General features: G+C 37.7%; 1 protein-coding gene across 2 annotated transcripts in view; it reads right to left on the bottom strand.

Annotated features, from left to right (window-relative positions):
- MMS22L (MMS22 like, DNA repair protein) overlaps positions 1 to 21,054 on the bottom strand; it is a 70,547-nt gene that overhangs the window by 12,131 nt on the left and 37,362 nt on the right. For both annotated transcript variants that reach the window (XM_075202811.1, XM_075202812.1), the window contains exons 14-20: positions 10,629 to 10,810; positions 8,958 to 9,108; positions 7,372 to 7,508; positions 5,687 to 5,829; positions 5,314 to 5,473; positions 3,181 to 3,350; positions 330 to 538 (exon numbers count right to left, since the gene is read on the bottom strand). In XM_075202811.1, the coding sequence (XP_075058912.1) occupies positions 330 to 538; positions 3,181 to 3,350; positions 5,314 to 5,473; positions 5,687 to 5,829; positions 7,372 to 7,508; positions 8,958 to 9,108; positions 10,629 to 10,810 (1,152 nt within the window). The remainder of the gene's footprint in view (positions 1 to 329; positions 539 to 3,180; positions 3,351 to 5,313; positions 5,474 to 5,686; positions 5,830 to 7,371; positions 7,509 to 8,957; positions 9,109 to 10,628; positions 10,811 to 21,054) is intronic.

Here is a 21,054-nt window from a genome sequence, read left to right on the forward strand (position 1 = left end):
ATAACAGCACTTACAGATGATAGTAGCAGCTCTAGCAATACATAAATTTGAGGAGCTGACATGCTTAAAAGGTTGTATAACAGTGCTATGTTGAAAGTTATTGAGCTCTTCAGTATGACCCACTCTACGGCTGTTTGACTATGGAGATTGCATGACTTTATGTTTGATTATTTTACGTAGCTGTTGGATATGGATTTGGATGAAAAGGCCAAACACAGTAATTAGAATGGGTGACCACATAGTTTTGGCTAAGCAGCGTGCAATATGGACATTTAATAAAACATGTTGTGCCCGATACAGAATGTTCATATGCGACAGCAAATGCTCACCTTATGACTTGCATTACAATCCCTCTGAGGTTGGCTGTGTGTGGACTTTGAACTGAATCACACACGGCTAGGAGCACTGGGTGACTTGCTGTTGTAGAGTGAGAAGCAGCATTAAGAAACCTCCCAAAATATTGTTGAATAGTAATTTTCAACTGCTGCTTTACATAGGCAGATTGGGCTTGAGACTGACGAGATATAATGGACAGGCCCTGTAATTTAAAACAATTTGCATGTTAGATTTGCCATAAAACATTTACCTAGCCAATCATTATATTACTTTTATTTGCTTACATACGCTATAAAGCTTATTTTAAGCTGCATAATACAGAGTAAACATAAAAACATTCCCCCATAGTTCCTACTGCCATAAATACTTCTACCGGATTATCCTATACACCCAGACAGAGTTCAGGCAACTTTGATGGCGTATTTGACAGTTTACTCATTGACCGCACAGGTAAAATGCCAGCACAGATTTAGCATTGAGGCATGAAAATCTTAATTCATGGCAAAAGAAGTCCGCCACTCTGAGGACTTTACATAAAGGAATTCTAAGTCAACCTGCCTCCACTTCTACTCCATCTTTAGTTTTTCCAACTTGGCCTTTCCATTCATCCATGACAAGCTCTTTACCTTCAGGCTCACTGTACCTCAAGTCACCTCCACTGCACCATAATGCACACTCAAACAGTGACACTTGAATACTCTCGACTCATCCACTTCCCATCTTCACTAAAATTACTTCTCTTTCCTATAACTACACTTTTCTGCACTTAGCTGGCTACCTCTTTCTAAAACACATTAATTTCAGCCCTAGACAATGTAACAGCCATCACACGAGTCTCCAACGAGCCAAACCTAAAACGATAGCACACCCAGGGGCGGGCTGGGCCGGGGGGCCATGGCCCCCCGGGCCGCTCAGAATTTCCGCTTTTAGGGCCGGGGGTAGGCCGGCCGGCCGCCCCCCCCCCGATGCAATTTCTCCGGATTTTTTTCTGCGGCCGCATCTCGCGCCAGCATACCGTCATCGTGTAATGAGATGCGGCCGTCTGTGTGCCCCCCCTGCCTGCAGTATCCCAGCCCGCGCCTGAGCGCACACCAAATAAAATTATGCAGCCTGCAAAAGTGCTCCCATACTGCCGAGTGCCACTGGGAAAAATCTCACTTTAAAGGTGAAATCCTCCCTTAGAAATCAATCCATTCATCTTACAACACTGTCCTCCGACTTGCCAAGCAAAACTTCTGCTGATAATACTGAAATCACAGTGTTTAACCGGATTGGGTAAGGTCAATTGATTAAACACTGAACCTCACATTGCCTCTTTAAATTTTTAGTGACTGACGTCACGATGACATCAGGCTGCATTGCCGTTTAGTTCTACAATCAGAATGCCTTGCTGTCATTATGCTGCTTTCTTGGGTGATCACCAGCGTCGTCTTGAAGGTAAGTCCGATTATTTTCAAGTCATTTTTTCCTACTTTCATTTTTTTTTTTAAGGCATTGGCGATGTCGGACTGGTGGTAATCGGAAAAACGATTACCACCGGTTTAATGTCTCTTTACCAGGAAAAACTCACTTCTCTGGCCACCTGTATCTCCTTTCTCTTCCTCAGTCACAGCTAATGACTTTGCCACCTACTTCAAAGATAAAATTTACACCATTCGAAAGAGATATAGCATGCAACATCCCGCAAACACACCAGAAATCTTCTTCTGGACTTCCTCATTCCATACTCCATTCATTGTCCCCAGTGAATGAGGAAGAAGCCTCTGCATTCATCTCATCCTCTCACCCTAGAACCTGTTCCCTGTCCCTGCTACTTCAAATGTTTGCCACTCTCTCATCTGGCCTTACAAAAGGGGTCAATGATCTACTTAAAGCAAAGTCTAAGGGGAAAATTTTATCAAACTGCAGGTGTGAAAATGTGGAGATGTTGCCTATAGCAACCAGATTCTAGCTGTCATTTTGCAGAATGTAATAAATAAATGATAACTAGATTGGTTGCTATAGGCAACATCTCCACTTTTTCAAACCCGCAGCCTGATTACAGTTTTTCCCTTGCTCTCGTCCTACCAATCCAACTGCTCCTTCAGTGTCTCTACTTCTGGGACATTGTCCCCACTGCTCCCACTATCTGATAGGTTACCACAAGGCTCTGTTCTCGGCCCTCTGTTTTTCTCACTGCACCTCTCTATGTTGAGGCCCAAAGCTACCTCTAAATCACCACCAGCTACACTCTCCCCCTCAAATCTCCTTCACTGTCAACACCACAACTTTTTCAGTCTTCCAAGTCTGCTTCCTTGGTTTCAAACCTGACTAAGCGCTGTGTTTTATTCCCCACATCTAGTCTCTCTCCTGTTGCCACGATTGAAATATTGTTAGAATACATCCCCTTTTTTGCTCTTACCCAAGATACAACCAAAACGTTTATCCATTCTCTCATCTTTACGATTACAACCTCCTCCTATATATTCCTGCTGCAATCTACTTAAATGCTGCAGTAAGACTGTCTTACCACTCCACATCTGCAAAACCCTATACTGGTTCACTATATACCCCAGAATTCAATTCAAACCAATAATTTTGAACAACCAATACCATCTCTTCATATAGCTGAAATTTCATCTCTGAATATTCTCCTTCACTTCCTCTTAGAATTGCCTCTGAACCACCACTCACTCCTGCGCTGGAACCTATCTTGGAATTCCCTAACATGCCCAAATAATCCCCAACAACCTTAATATCTTTAAACCCATCTCTTTCTTGGAGTGTGCTCTACTCCCACTAGTACACCCTCACAACTACCCAATCTTAAACACACAAGTAAAATATTTAATTTCAGCTCTTTACCTGGAGAAAGAGAGGCAAGCTCTCTCGTATTGCAGAAAGCATAGCTGGCGGCAAACCCTTATCTTTTTGGAACAAGGTATGTGGTAAAAGCAGTAAATCAATGATGCGGAAGAGGAGCTGTTGTGCTTTGGAAGTGGCCAGAATCAATGCCCAGTACCGCACAAGGTATCCTGGAAAGCAGACAACAAACAAGATAAAATTGCAGCAAACCCTGCAACACCTGGTATGTTCTCAGGAACAAACAATAACTGACTTATTTTGGAGCTGAACCACGTTCATATGAAGTGCAGCACTGCACTGGGAGATCGGTGGGTTAGTCACAGGCGAACGGATGAAGTCTGGAAGTCGTCTTATGTTTCCGTAGCACAACCCCCCCACCCCTGGTGAGGAGTAGGAACAAATCTTACGGAACTCCTTTAAAATGTCCAAATGTCTCAATCACACAAAAATGTTGGTTAAGCTTATCAATCTGTTATAGGTCACCCCTTAGAAACCATATAGCATGTGGCCCTCTGAGTCCCCGTCCTGCTAGCGCAACTGCTCGGGACATTTTTGGTCCTGCCCAGTTCTACAACTATTATGGACCAAGATTTTTGATTTACTGGGGGCAATCTTCCGGTAGTCTGTCCCACCCTCCCCGGAGAGGGCCCTTCAAGCAGATACCAGTATCACCTGATGCATTAATCAGCCTTGAATGGCTGTTTCATCAGAGGCAAGGTACTCTACTCTGACTGTTTAACATGCCACAATGTCCTTACACATTAGAGTAATACATACACACAATATACCACATCATCAGGTGTACCCAGCATTACATAACAAGTGGAATCAGGTCATATTTATTATTAGTAGCATCTTTTGTTCACAAAGCGCTGACATTTTACACATTAAAAGGCTCAAAATACCAACAACGTAGAAATTGGCCACTGGCATTTTTGCACACCTACCAGTGGTGTGGTATATTTAGAATGAGTAAAGACAGTGCAAGGTGGAAGCATACAATATATTAATAGTAGAAGTTAGTTGCTGGCAACCATGACAGTCCTTCACCATTAATATCAGCCAAAACTCCTACTTGTTCAGGAGAAACTTTTACTTTTGTGCAGCATGGCCACTCTTATGACTATCCACCAGCTCATAGTAGCAGTGTGCCCTATATATTTGTTTGACATCATGCTCACTCCCCAAGATACAGAACTAGGATATTTATTCCTCATGTTCGCAAAAATTTGTGGCTGCAGCAACCAAAGTGCCTACGGGAATCACCACAAAGATGGTAACAGGAGTTGTACCGACTGGGTCCAGCAGCTGAACAGAGATAATATTGCAGCATCATCTTTGGTGTGATGACACTCTTCTGCACTACTCTGTAATGTCCCAGTGCCTTTACAAATTTGTAACAGTTTTGCATATTGTAGATTATATAGGAGGAAGGGCAGAGAGAATAATCTAAAGTGCGGCCATCTCGGCATGCCATCCCACATGTAAAGTAGTTGTCTCAGTTAAGACTACCAACATTTTAAAGTAACTTTTTATCACTTTGGAAGTTATCTTTTTAAACCATGAGCATTACTGACCAGAACCAATATAGTCTAATTGTTTGCTGTGGGATAGATCAATTTTTTTCAGTTACTTGTACACTAGTTTTCATAGATAGTGGCCAGTATGTGTATAGTGTAAAGGAAAAGACAACAGTCATTTTCCAAGTTTCCTGGAGGAACTGACACTTAAGTTAAGGTCAACACATGAATTAACCAAAGAAAGCTGCACAGGATTTAAAAATAAATGGAACAGTTTAAGTGAAAAAAAAAATAATAAAAAAATGGCCACATGAAAAAGAAACCCAAACACTACCATCACAGAACTGCACTCAACCTCCCAAAATGCTAAAAAACAAAAAAAAAACAAAAAAAACACAACAACCCCCCATCTAAAAAAAATGGTCTAACAGCAAGAGATACAACAGACAGAGTACTGTTTGGTGTGTACCTACTGGAAAGACAAGCTAAGCACATTGTTACGACATATCTGTACTTTTGATATTTCAATAGCTGAAGGCATGACATAAGCACTTTTCATTTGTCAGTGCCACATTCTGCACTGATGTGTGTTTAAACAAACAACACCACTCACCTATAGTCCTGTAAGTGACTTGTAGGCCCTCTGCCGGCCCTTTCTTTGTTAGGTACGGCTTGGCAAATTTTAGGATATCCCCAAGGTATTCTTGACATTTAGATACCATAGCAGACTTTTCGGATAAGGTTTTCAAGTCACCATATGTTATACCTGTTGCCTAAGAAAAAAAATAGATGAGGACAAAAAACAAAACAAAACAACAGGTCATTTATATGTGAAATGCTTTTTTATGACCTTACATTGATACTTATCCAAGCAAACAAAAGCCAAAAGTTTGAAAATCAAAAACCAGAAAGGTGGGCAGGGGCCAGTAACGCAAGGACAAGGATACATGAGAAGCTGCCACTATGTTAGATTACCACTGTATTACCTTGATAAACTGCAGAAGTGCACACTTTGGATCTTGCTTGTAACTTTTTGGCTCAATTTGCGCTTTGCTTAGGATGTTTTCTGTTTCAGAGAGCTTGAATATTAATCTAGTGAGTTCCACAAGCTGTTCGGCCAATAAGGAGGCTGTTACAAAACAAAATCAAAACACACAATTGATATTAACCGGATGCAAAATAGATAGATTATTCCAACTTTTCTACACTACAGACGTCATTAATTACATTAGGTAGCCTACACTGAATCTTGTTATGTATCATTATAAACAGACCAATTGTAAGCAACACTATTGAATTAGTAATTAAAATAGCTATGCACATATTATAATTATTAATCTTAATTTATAGGGCGCCACAAAATTTCCACAGTGCCGTACAGAAAACAGACAGACAGTGGAGCATACGGGATAATACAATACAGAACAGTGAACAAAAATACCAGTACTTCAATAGCTCCAAACATTGCTAACATAGTGGAGTTGGAGGAAGAAACAGATAAGTTTTAAGTGCTCATTTGAAGGTGCACAAATTAGGGGACATTCGGATGAAACATGGTAGGTCGTTCCAGTGGAGGGGGCAGCCCGGGAGAAATCATAGATTATGGAGTGGGATGAGGTGATCAGAGTGGAGGAGAGGCGACTGTCATTGGCCAATCTCAGGGAACGGGATGGAGTGTGAATGGAGAGGAGGTTGGATATTTATGAGGCAGTGGAGTGGGAGAGGGCCTTGTAGGTCAGGGTAAGCAGTTTGAAAAGGATTCTGTAGGGAAAGAGGAGCCAGTGTAGGGCAAGTCAGAGAGGGGAGGCTGAAGAGGAGTGGCAGGAGAGGAAGATGAGTCTCACAGTCGCATTGAGTATAGAGCTGAGGGGGGCGATGCGGGAAGTGCATTTATTTTAGTTATAAATGCACTTCCAGTTTAAGGTCTCTGCTTCTGAGATGGAAATCCACAAAGGTAAAATGAAGTGGTTTCATTTTACAAGAAAAAGTTAAACGGGTTTGGAATAGCTATATATTGGGGTCAAATTACATGTTCCTTTTGTACTAATGACTGTTCTTTAATTTTGCAAAAGTACATTCTACAGTGATCATTTTGTGACTTTGCATAGGTCATCCTTTCACTAAACGGGTAACGACAACCCTGACCTATTTGAGATCATATTATCTGCAGTAAACGATTTATAAAAAGGTAGACTAAACTCATTTTTAAAGTTTTACGGTATGATTTGTCTAATGAAGTAAATCTTTTTATATTAAAAAATGTATATAATTGTCACCGTGCCAAATAAAAGCAGCAATAAAACAGCATATATAAAACACAATTGTGTAAGCCATCTTTGCAGATAAGAATTTTTATTTGTGTGTATGTATAACAATTCCAACACTACACCACTACCATCCTCCTTCCTAACTATTGGTAGAAGTACTTCACTTTCTTATCAAACCTATGTTTACTGAAAGGAAGAAGGGACAAGAACAAAAGGGACCTGTAAGGATCCCTCATGACTGTCTGCTGTGTGTCAAACTCCACGTGTCAACTCAAAGGTAGAACATAAAACAGAAAAAGTTTGAAGTTAATGTCCCTTTAATATTGTTCTACTCTGATGACTGTATGAATTCAATTACATGAATTAGTAAAACCATCAATTTTTAAAAAAAACAAAGAACTTACTTGGTTCTGTCTCTGTTCTAATTATAGCACTCACTGGCTGATCAATGTACATCTGCAATACACATCGAATCCAAGCTCGAATTGATAAAGCCTGATAAGAAGAGTATCCAATGCCATTAAAAGCTTCTGTCAATGAACTGAGGAAAAACAAACAGTTCTAACTTTACTAAAGAACAAAGTAAATACTATTGTCTAATGTAAAAAGCAAAAACAGGGAGAAAGAGCACAATATATTGTATTTGAACATTATATTTACTTCCTCAGACTTAACTATATTGCAATCTTTAGTAGCATAATCATTTCTTAAAGGGTATTTCAATTTGAATAATTTATTTTCTTTTAGTGGAGATTAAATAAATTGTTATCCATGCTATCTTATAACCATTTCACTGCCTGAGCATACATTAGACTGTACAGCTTGATTACAGAGAGCGCTGTCTATGTAAATAATAAGACTTCTCTTACCGGTTTTCACTACAGGCGAATTAATAGTTGAGTTTTTCTTTTAATGGTAATAAAAAGTTGGCTAGCAGGTAGTTATTAAGTATCTACAGGTCATACATATTCTCCCCAAATGAGGGAGACCCAATATAATTCTGTAATACAGAGATTTCAAACTGGTCAATACAACAGCTGTAAGATCCCAATACTCCATGTGTCAATAAATCCCTTAATTCACATTTTAAACATATGTAGTTTAAGGCTTTAAATAAAAATATGACATATTATGGCTTAAATTTAAACTTTTTTAATTCCAGTGTCATTATTGGAGCACAGCATTGAAGTTATATCAACACTGACATTTGTTTCCCAAGCACATTAGCTTTGAAGCATTGTGAAGAAGGGAGAAATAATGATGCAAACATAATTTTATAAACTTCTCCATGCAAACATTGATTCCAACCTGTCTTATCTTTAAACTTTTCAGAATGGAAAAACATGGCATTGTAAAACATCCCTGCAACACATGCACTACATATTTTATGTGTATATTTTTAATACTAAAGAAATTACACAATGGATTACCGAACTTCATGTAATTTAAAGAATTTTTTTTTTTATTAGAAATGGCAGAAAGAAATTAAACATTTACTTACGTATTTGTTCATATATTGGTTTAATAATGTGTAGGTCTGTTTTTAAATAAATACTGCTTTATCTTCTCTATTTAAGATCAGAAATCGGTAATGCATATAAAATGATATAAAAACCAACACACAAACAAAACACATACTTTTCGCAGTGGCTTACAGAGACAAGAGACTCATTTAGTACAAGCTATATGGTGCATGTTGCCGAACTATACTTTACCTTTGGCTTACTACAAGATTAAATAAAACTATTGCACTTTAAGAAGCAGTGTAAATGCATAACATGTAACCGTGTCTTTTTATAGATGACAAATCTTTGGCAAGTCATTTGGGGTGTTTCAGTTAAAAATCAACAGAACTGCATATATTAAAATTATGTAATACATAATTTAAAAATGTGATACTTAAAATAATCTGTAATACAGAATATGTCAGATTTTATTGTGGAAAGAAATACAAGACAATGCTTCCTTAATTACAAATGTAACAGCTCACCTGTTCTGAATTAAATGGCTCAGATAGCGAGATACTAGCTGGGGTGTGACCATGTCATCCCACCCAAAAAGCTGCATCATTGACACAAAGGGTTGGGGCTGAAGTTCAGAAGGGGCACTGCTGGGCATGTCCAAAGCCAAAAGTGTGAAGCCTGATGAGGAACAAAACAAATGGAATAATTGGGACAAAAATGCAATATGAGGCCTATTTATAACGTAAGTGTAAGATTATATATTTTATGTTCGCACTCTAAAACACAAGGACGGGCAAGGGAAAAACAGTCGTGGCCAAAAGTTTTGAAGTCTGTTGCCTCAGTTTTTATGATGGCAATTTGCATATACTCCAGATATCATGAAGAGTGATCAGATGAATTGCAATTAATTTCAAAGTCCCCCTTTGCCATGACAATTAACTTTATCCCAAAAACATTTCCACTGCATTTCAGCACTGCTTCAAAAGGACCAGCTGATATCAAGTCAGCGATTCTCTCGTTAACACAGGTGAGAGTGTTAACGAGGACAAGGCTGAAGATCACTCTGTCATGCTGATTGAGTTAGAATAATAGACTGGAAGCTTTAAAAGGAGGGTGGTGCTTGAAATCATTGTTCTTCCTCTGTTAACCATGGTTAACTGCAAGGAAACACTTGCAGTCATCATTGCTTTGCACAAAAAGGGCGTCACAGGCAAGGATGTTGCTGCTAGTAAGATTGTACCTAAATCAACCATTTATCGGAGCATCAAAAACTTCAAGAAGAGAGGTTCAATCATTGTGAAAAAGGCTTCAGGGAGCCCAAGAACATCCAGCAAGCGTCAGGACAGTCTCCTAAAGTTGATTCAGCTGCAGGATCGGGGCACCACAAGTACAGAGCTTGCTCAGGAATGGCAGCAGGCAAGTGTGAGTGTATCTGCACACACAGTGAGGCGAAGACTTTTGGAGGATAGCCTGGTGTCAAGAAGGCCAGCAAAGAAGCCACTCTCTATCAGTCTGTCCCTGATATTTTTCCTGTAGTTTGCAAAAGGTACAGGGATTGGGCTGCTGAGGACTGGGGTGAAGTCATTTTCCCTGATTAATCACCTTTCAAATTGTTTGGGGCGGTTTCTCCCAACCATCCAAGAATAGTTTGGTAACGAACAATGCCTTTTTCAGCATGAATGTGCACCTTGCCATAAGGCAAAAGTGATAACTAAGTGGCTTAGGGATCAAAACTTCAAAATTTTGGGTCCATGGCCAGGAAACTCCCCAGTCCTTAATCCCTTTGAGAACTTGTGGTCAATGCTCAAGAGGCAGGTGGACAAACAAAAGCCCACAAATTCTGACAAACTCCATGCATTGGTTAGGCAAGAATGGGCAGCCATCAGTCAGTATGTGGCCCAGAAGTTGAATGACAGCATGCCAGGGTGAATTGCAGAGGTCTTCAAAAAGAAGGGTCAACACTGCAAATGTAACTTGCATACATTTAATGTATTTGTCAATTAAAGCCTTTGACACTTATCAAATGCTTGTAAATTTACTTCAGTATACCATAGCAACATCTGACAAAAAGGACTAAAAACACTGAAGCAGAAAACTGTGAAAAATAATATTTGTGTCATTCTCAAAACTTTTGGCCATGACTGTAAAGGGGTTGGGAGATATCAAGGATGTAAGAAAGCAGTTAAGAACAAACAAACCTGCTGCTGTGTCAGCAAGCTGGGAGGGAGGGGTCTGTGAAAGTCTCAAGTTCTTTAGAAAAGGAAAGAAATTTCTCCAGAGAGCACTAGCAACAGATAGATGGCGTTCTTTTGTAACAGACATTGATTGTGCATAGATGCCTGCATTCCCATGTTCTTGAGCTGCAAGGCTGTGGATATTTCTGAGAAGAAAAAAATGTTATTTCACTTTAACAAACTGATAATTTACTAATTGTACAAATTTCCTAAGGATATGGTTACATGTTAGCATGCTAAAGTATAAATGATGATTCTTAAATAACAAATAGGATATAAGTGATTATTAACATTACTAGTGGTTCACCATAGATTGTGTATTTTAGAATGCCACTAATTGGGTAGCAATAATTTCAAAATAATTTTTAATTGTCAACATGGATGGAACCTGCCTCTGATTTCAGATAATAAAACCTTATTTTCTCTAGCTCAGGGACATTGTTAAAAGCTAATAAAGAGACAATAGTATATATGTTAATATACCAACAGCACAACGGGAGCAGGCAAAAAAAAGTGCAAGCAAAGGAATAATGCAGCATAAGCTGTAAAGCTACTCTTACTCAAGCCAGTGGAAATGTCCTTATTGGCCACAGAAATGATCTGTATTAAAGTGCAAAATAATACACCCACCCCCCCCAACACACTCAAAAAATAATAATAAAAAAAAAATAATAACCACACACACAAACCAATTAGTTTTCCTTTTTCTGCTTATTAAGCTGAATGCAACAATCATTTAGAGAAAACTTTAGTATTAAACACCCTAAAATGCCTAGGAAGCACACAGAACGAAAACCTAGAAGAACACCAAGGATAAAATGGTGCCCTGCTGAATTCCCCCCCCCCCCCAAAAAAAAGTCTTCCTCTTCCCTTCGGCAAGATGAGCATAAGATTTACTAATGAGTTTTTGAAAATGATATTACATGGCTGTCTACACATCTTTGGTAGTATAGTGAGGACAAACGTTGCAGCCATACAAAGCAGCTCCCTTCTCCAGACAATGTGGCATGAATTCAATAATACACTCAATTTTCCATGATTCCTTTAGCACTGTGCTCACTACTTAATCTAATTTGGAAGTTGTGACTTCTAGAGGTTTAATAGAGATATGTCTGTGGGGAATCAATGTTCCCTGAAAAGGGGGGGGGGAGGGGGGAAAAGGCATTAACAATTTGTCTGGCAGGGCCAGATTCAAAGCATTACTGTGGTAGGCTGATTAACTAAATAACTTGCTTATTAAAAACAATCTGAAGGAATGCACCATTACGGTTTCCATTTATCTTTTGGTCAACTCAATTCTGTGTATGCATTAAAACTATTCAATTTCGGTCATCAAGTTCTATAAACAGCCCTGTAATGTCACAGCCTAGATTCCTAGTGGATAAAAGAAAAGATACCAAAGCAAAGCATTAGTGATAGAGAAGTAGTATCAGAACAGTTCATGGCACCATCTTCTAGTTATTGTTACCAAATGGATTTCTCACATGTGGATATTAAGAAAATGACAAATCAGCAACATTTCATACTCTCAAAAAGCAAAATTGGAGTGTGCCACACATGCTCATTTGTAAGTGAAAGTTCTTTGCTTTAAGAAATCTAAATAAATGTCTTTAGGAGTTTTATTATTTATTGGGTCTCACAAAGAGCTTCTGCACAGAGGTTTCACTTAAAAAAAAGACAGGGGTGTAAATTTATCAAACTGCGAGTTTACGGCAAGTTTGAAAAGTGGAGATGTTGCCTATAGCAACCAATCAGAATGTAGTCATTTTGTAGAATGTACTAAATAAAATACTAAAATCTAACTGGTTGCTATAGGCAACATCTTCACTTCTCAAATCCGCAGAAAACTTGCAGCTTGATAAATTTACCCTAGAGCCTGCTTTTGTCCTTAAGAACTACGTGAGAACATACATACATATTTGGCAGCGACATGCACAGGAAAACTAGCTTATTGAACTTTGGCACATATTTCCAGGATTGCTTTAAAATGAGAATAAAAAAAAGTGGCTAAAAATAAAAGTTAAGAATAATTAATTATTCCAACACCTTGGAAAGTGTGGACACAAAGGATAGAATAATGAGAGGTGGTGAAATTGCATGGCTACAGAAAATGAGTGTTCTCCTTATTGAATTGTATTTCCTATATAATACATTTACATTTTACTATACTAACAGAAGGAAACCCTAAAAACCCTTGCACTGAAAAAAAAAAATCTGCATTAATACACTACAAAAATATTAACCAGTTTTGCTGTGCTGGCCTTACCAAATTGCAACTCTGAGCTCACATGCATTCATTACGTGGGTTGCCTGGGCGGCCTATGCCACTGTCATGCATGCTCCTGGGGATACAAAGGGAGCGATGGTGTGGGCACACGAGTCTGCTACACTGTACCCAAGGATCAGCCTTTTCGTTCCAATCTGTCACTACTGCTATCCTCTTCCTTAGTCACCGCTCTAGGAATCTTGCCTAGGCATGCAAAGATACAGTCTTCAACCCAGTCAGACTGTAGAAGAGGTAACAGGTGAGGTAACTCTGGAAGATTGGATTTAGCCAATTAGGTATGCTCTTCCAGAGTGAAAAGTGGGGCATGAAGCCGACAGGCGTTTTCATCTCCATAAATGATTATCACTAGGTGCCGCCAAGGAAGTATCAATTCAAAAGTCTCAGTCATTTGACAAAGATACTCATATAACTTAATCCAACCATACCCTTTAGAACACTAGATAATTATGGTATACTAATATTGGAAGACAAAGCCAAAGTTTTAAACGAATAACACATCCTATTTTTTATTTTGAGGGGAAAAAAAATTAGCATGGCCTTTTGTTACTTTAAACTATGGAGACCTTAAAATGTTTATATTAGGTCTAATAGTAATAGAACAGCCTCTGCTATTAGATGTAGTTCACATGGAATAATAAGTACCTGATTCAAATTTCCTGAAAACAACTCTGGGCTTTCCTGACATTACCCATTGTCACAGTGACATCAGGTTTCCCCACTGAAGTCACCCCACATTAGACACAGAGGGCCTGATTCATTTAGGAAAGTAAAGCAAATAGTGCAAGGGGTGCAAATGAGTTTATTATTTTGCACAGAAAAGTTAAATACCGGCTGTTTTTTAATGTAGGATGCACATACTTGATAGCTTTATTTTTACACTGACATTAAAAGTTGATGTAGGACATAGCCTATAAATCTGCCATCACATTTTAAATTTACCTCCCACTCCAATATATGATGATTTTGCTAAGGTGCAAAGTTACTATTTTTTTTTACTTTACTTTCCATAATGAACCAGACCCAGAGTGTTTAGCTTCATTGTCACCTGCGTGTATTGAAAACCAATGATTCGAACAAGACTTGCTTCAAGACTGGACCTGCAGGATGTTATGGACAGAGATGTACTGGTGATACCAGTGGAGCTCTGCTAAGTGACAATGCACATTAAGAAGTACTTAGACAGTAGAGATACAAAATATGTCAGCACAATTTCAAAGTCATTAATAAATCTAGGCTTCAGACTACATTAGTACTATGTTTTAATTAGAAAGGATATGAAGAAAATAAAGGCAGAAGGCAAGCAGTTTTTCCCAGAAGCTCAACACTCATCGTTTTGGAGCATGAACTTAGATGCTTATTTACAAAAGCCAATTCATGGGGTGTGACAATGACACTGCGGAAATAATTTAAGTATCATTCCACACATTTAGTTCCTAACAGATTTGTAGACATAATAAAAAGGAATTTAAAGACATAGCATTACAGAGACAGTTTTCAAATGTTTCCAGGTATAGAACAAAATGAAATTAAAAATGTTGGGGTAGATCCAAAAAACAACAACAATAAAATAAAAAAAACTTCTTCACGTTAAAGAGCTAGCTGTAGGGCTTTGTTTCATTTCGATCATTCTTCATCTGGTCTGGTTTGAAAATGAAACAAAATACAATTCTACACTGGAAGTTTTTGATTGTCACAATTTCTATTTAAGTGTCAACTGCACAAAACACATCACAACACAATCATGGCTGCAGAATCCTAATGATAAGTGGGAGGGGTAACAGCGCTTCCATAGATTACAGCTCTACATCAGAAGCCATTATGCAGGGGTCTGTTTTGGAAAGGTATATATTCCAAAGAGCCTCATTTTTAAATATGATTTACATACGGTCGGACGTGCTCCTAAAAAAGTGATTTTCAAAAAAATAAATTAAAAACCATCAATAGAACTGCACAGGGATTACATAAATGCATGCAGTTGCTATTTAATATACACTCAAAACAGCAGTAGACACACACTGCAGTTTAAAAGTAATAAAGTAATATAGTTAATAAAAATATATATATATATATATATATATATATATATATATATATATATATATATCTATATCTGAGAAAAGAAAACGGAAAAAAACCACAAAAAAACAAACAAAAAACATTCTTTCAAAAAATGATGTTAAAACAGTATAATGAGTCTACTGCTCCCATGACCGGGTACAGGAATTAATTGGCTGCACCTAATGTAGAACGCCCTCTCATGCCCAAGACTTTCCACTAGCTTTTGCTTCAAGCATTCCCTGAAAACTCACCTCTTCAGGCAAGCTTACCAAATTCTTAAAATATCCTCTTAACCTCCCTAGGCTAATCTACCCAATTACCACTCCACAATTGAATCCCAATATTTTGTGTATACTGTGTAGAGTCTTCGGATGACTCAGAGGGAAAAAATAATGGGATATTTTTACTGAAACGTTAAAACATCTTTGGAGTTATTGTAGGCATAGACCCTTAGGGGGCAATCACGTGTGAAAAACACAAGGAATATAGGTGTTTCTAACTTGCATATACATGGTGGGAAAAAAGCTTTTGGGACTATTTGGTTTTTGGGAATTCTGTATTTCATTATAGACATACTACACTATTATTTCCTTTGTTGTATGAGTTTGCATTTCAGATTGACAGAATATTCTATGCAGAAGCAGAATCCCATTAAGTGAAGTTTGATTAGGAAGAATTGTATTACGAAATATTTCGAGAAAATCCTATCATCTCGTGTGCTTAAGAGTGAGCGCCAAGTGTACGTGTTTATTTGTTTTTTATATCTATTGTTTTAGAGGGAAGTGGATTCTCTTTTGCATGTAACATGCTGCACACTTAGTGGAGCGCCATACTGATCAATTGTACACATTTTTATAAGAATATTCATGTGGTGGCTGTTCTCTAAATCATTTAAATTATTTGTGATGTTCATTAGTTTTAGATTGGGATATCAATTGCATTTTGGAGTGCGAGTAACATCTTCGCTATTGCTCGTTCTCTGTTCTAGCTGTTATGCATTTTCCATTCTAAATGGCACACCATTGTGGTCGTGAATGACTGGATACCATCCATTTTCCTTTTCATTTGTGGAATTATAATCTGTGACATTTCTCTTACAGTTTATGCTGCATTTGAGAGGATAATGTTTTAAGATATTAATAGGCTGTGAATCATATATGGATACAATGCCATGATCAATAGAGATTCTATAAGAATGTGGTTTGGGGGTATTCTGTTATGCCCATTTTATGTGGTTGAGGTTTACCCAGATATTTGTCAAAAATATGTAGGTAATGGCAGCCAGTTTAGTCACCGCCTTAATTTGAATTATAATTTTTTTTTATTCTGTAAGTTTTATGACTCCAGTTGTTTAGGTAGATGTGATTGTAGTCAGGCAAAAAATGTTTGGTTATTAACACATTCTGTTTCTTCTAGAAGCCCTAGGTGATATTTTCAAAAATGGTATTAATTACTGTGAATAGTGTTGTCATACTATATTGGAGAGATGTTTATCTAGTTATTGTCCAAGTTATTTATAATTTTCCCTATTGTACTCCTGTCAACATTAAAGGCGGAAATACAGCATATATTAACCTAAAAAAAGTAACAATGTAGTTCACTATCAATCATTACAAGACATTACTAATGAACTATTCCAAAGTTAAGAATATTGCATCTTAAAGTTAATTTCTAAATAGCCTTCAGAGAAACGGAAGATATCAGATATTGAACAGGTTAACCCTGATTAGCAGTTCTCTATGAATGTCCCTTTTCTTTGCTTCTTGAAATCTTGAAAACAGGACTTTGCAAGTGTGGTCAACAGGTTTTCAACTTGTATTAACCTTGTAGGATATTTTTAATTTAACTTAATTCTCAGTTCGATTTCTAGAGAACCTGCACTGGCATGTGTATAAAAACTTTAAACCGATTTTAGATTTAGGTTTTAGTGTGGCTGTATACTTTTTTATTTACCATATTGTCCTCGATGAATTCAAAATAATCACAATTGTCTCTTCTCTAATGTTGTTACAGGTCATTCTTTTTTTTTTTTTTATAAAGTATTTTTTATTGGTTTAAGAAGCACATAACAAAACAATATATACATTTTGAATCTAAATAACTAAACATTGTGTATTTGATTAAGACATACTCTGGCCGGGAGAACTTGTTTATACAATAGGACATAAAAGCTATAAGCAAACAAAAGGCACTTGTTTTAAAAGATAAAATTCCATACATATATGTAAATTCAATATATCTACAATTTAATAGTATTCAGCACAGTGACATCATGTAAAGGCTTCATATCAGTGTTATAGTGCCATATTGCAGCACAGGGCTGGCATACTCAATAAGAATGACATGAGGAAATATAGAAAGGGATCATAACTGGCTTTTATCCTTTTCATTCATTCTTTAAATCTCTCAACATGATATATGTTGTAAACACCTCAATGTATTAAGACCTTCTTTTTTTTTTTTTTTTTTTTTATATATATATATATAGTTCGATAGTATTGAGCTTTTGTAGTCGGCTTTTAAATATTAGTTAAGTAAAGTTCCCTTTTAAAAAGGATAGCTGTACTAGTTGCCTCCAAAATTTAATTCACTAGCTGCATCGCTCACCATTCCCACAGGCCTCCAACCTGCAAAGTTTATTTAATTATACTGCACTATGATTCAATTAACCGCATAGGCCTATGCGTTATTACCCTTACTACAGCAATGGCTGCATATTATTACCGTTACTTCGGTAATTTCGTCATCGATTTTTGCTAGTGGCTCATAGAGCCGCAAACAAAAGGCAGGAGAGAATGCTGTAGTAACGGTAATAATGCATGGGCAACGTTGTTCTAAAGAACAACACAGCTAATTGAATCTACCCCTACGTATGCTTTTTGCTATCTGTCTATGCTGTGTGTAACTCTATGGAACCAACATCCACAAATCAGTCATATGCTATTATACCAGAGATCTGACAACTACAAGAGCAAAAAAAACAAAAGTGGAAGTTGCTCAATCAATTTATAGGTTCATAGCAGGTACTTGAAAGGGCAGGGTTATCCAGAAAGGAACACACACACAAAAGAAAAATCCCCCAGCACACTGCTATAACCAGCGAAGGGAGCCGCTATATTTACTGGTACATACAAATGAAGAATTCTCAGTTGCACACATTTGCAAATGTATGATAAGCCACCCACCACGTCACGGCGCTTCTGCCAATAGGGTGGTCCCAAATCAAAAACAATGAGTCCCTATTTTTGGATCATACATATTACTTTTTAAATTGAGAGATAACCTACCAAGAGGTACCCTATTCTCCTCCAAATGGCAATACAGCATCAGCACTCATCAGCTACTAATGCCAAACCAGCATCCACAATTAAAATATTTGCCATTATACCAGAGTTCTGACAACTACAAGAGTAACACAGATAAGACTATAATCCTTTATGTTTGAAATGCATGCTCTTACCATTAGCTGCATTGTAGTACTCGGGTGCTCTTTTCTCCATTTTTATTGCATATATTAAATCAGAGATTGTGGTTCTCGTGCTCACACATCCACTCCGCAGCAATTTTAAAGTGGTCAATTAAAAAGGTTTGCTGGATTGGGCGGTAATGCAGCTTTAACTAAGGTTATGCAAACTTCTTTAAAAGAAACGGGTGACGTGTACTGAAATAGCATTAACATTCTGTTATAAAAGTTTTCATGAAACTCCACTTCAGGGTTTCTAAACTCCTGCTGTCAGGGAGTCTTAACAGTGCAAGTTTTTCAGATCACAAGTGTAACAATTAGTAGCACCTGTGAATCATTTACATGTGTCCTTCAGTAATGCCTGGTGGTACTCCAGCAAGAAGATCTGGAAAACATGCACTATTAGGGCTTCCTGAGGACTGGATTTCAGAAACTCTGCTCTAGATACTCAAAAACGACTACACATGGCAAATGTATGAATATCCAGTGAAATGTCGTTGTACTCCAAGTTTTCTTCCCCTTTGCTAGGATTTAATGCAAGTATTCTAAAGTTAACAAAATATCTATTAACAAACACTTTTTCGGTAATAAATAATGACTAGGAGTGCATCATATTTTGATTTATGGCCATACTTGCCAACATTTTATAATTTACGTCCGGGAGATACAAGGGGGAGGTGGGCGTGTAGGGGGCGGGGCTTTGAAAGGTGCGTCATTTTAGCCCCGCCCCGTGATGACGCAAATCGCGTCATTTTACAGTGGGGGCGGGGCCAAACGCTGCGATTCCCGGTGAATCGCGGCGTTTGAAGCGAATTCTGCCCACTTCACTAGGAAGTGGGCAGATTAGGGAGATTGCCATACTCTCCCGGGAGTCCGGGAGACTCTCGCGAACTGCGGGAGTCTCCCGGACATTCCCGGGAGAGTTGGCAAGTATGTTTATGGCACGTGAACACTTCCTGTACTAGTTGAAAAGGTATAGGACATCAGCCTACTGATGTATTTCAACAGTCACCATGTGCTGAGTGGAGGGGGGTGCACAATTGTAGAGGACAAATTAATCTTAAATAAAATTGTTTCTATCCCTTCTACATCATTCTTTAGTTACACAAATCACACTAGGGGGAGAGTGAAACAGACTGTTGAACAGGATGATGCAATTTACTAGGTCAACAGTCTGCTGGCCTACAGTTTAAGGTAATACAGCAAGATTCTGTATTGGATAAATTACTTGATCACAAAAAGTCAGATTTTCACTTGCCTCAGATATAATGTGAATACAAGAGGCCTGTGTAAACCCTGACTGTAGCAGCTCAACATTACAACCCACACTGAAAAATCAGCTTGCATGTGATAAGTAAATTGTCAATACTTAATAAACAGTCTCTATAGTAAAACCCTTAGGAGCAAAGCCACACTAGTTGGCATTACACCAGCTAACCAGCTGTAATCTCGTTCAGACCAAAGCTGCTCCTCACGTCCTTTCACTCTGTAGGATCAAAGCAATACCACTATGGATACTGCTGCATCTATGCGGCAGGCATGCCACAAATAACCCTCCCCTCCTTAAAGCCTGTCTCAACAATTTTCTGAGCTGGCACAATTAATGGAATTTTTAATTTGTTAGTCTTATTTTTATGGGCTACAGAACATGGATTTGCAAATAACGTGAGCTATGGTACATATGAAGCCAGCTGCGATTCTGTTTCTTGAAGATTAACAGCTGTTTGAAGAAAATCGAACAATCATTTTTAGAAAAAAAGTTGACAGAAAAAAAGAAGCATTTATTGTTGACTGTAGAAAGCTAGGTTTGTTTCGCAATAAAAGGTTAAGACTAAAGATTAAAATAAACACACACCAAAAAATAAATAAAATAAAAGAGTCAAAAGCAAATGCATATTGCATGTCTCTACCCATAATTCCAAATAGTATTTTTATCCTCTGGATGTCTGACTCGCTCACAAGAGAGTTGCTTTTTTTTTTCTATTCAATAGTAGCACATCATGGTACTATAAAGAATTGTTAAATGATGACAAATCTATTAATCTTTTTACACACCTTTTCAATAGAATTAAAACAAAAACATTTGAGTACAGCATGTAAGGTTTGTAAAATTCCCTCATGGCTAAAATAAGCTTGTGATTTACTTGGTAAAGCTGTCTAAACTAGTATTTCCATTCTGGGATAGTATAATCATCATTTATATAGTGCTATTATAGTATAGCTTTATATAGTAATATTACATGTTAGCAATTGCTTTATGGCTATGCTACACTAGCACTAAACCCTACTAATATGCTGAGCATGCAACTTCACAGGACCATCACTATTATCTACTTGACTCCTTACTTAAGGATTCAGCTACACTGCCAACAAGTGCTGGTTGTTATAAAAACAAATCACTATTTAAACCATAGTCATGTATTAAAATTTGGATACACTGGTACAGGTAGGGATTGTTGTGTTCATAACAAGGCCATACAGCCTCCTACCACAAATTACTTGATCACAAAAAGTCAGATTTTCACTTGCCTCAGAAATAATGTGAATACAAGAGGCATGTGAAAACCTTGGATGTAGCAGCT

Source organism: Mixophyes fleayi, chromosome 3, assembly GCF_038048845.1.
Source record: "Mixophyes fleayi isolate aMixFle1 chromosome 3, aMixFle1.hap1, whole genome shotgun sequence".
Taxonomy (NCBI): Eukaryota; Metazoa; Chordata; class Amphibia; order Anura; family Limnodynastidae; genus Mixophyes; species Mixophyes fleayi.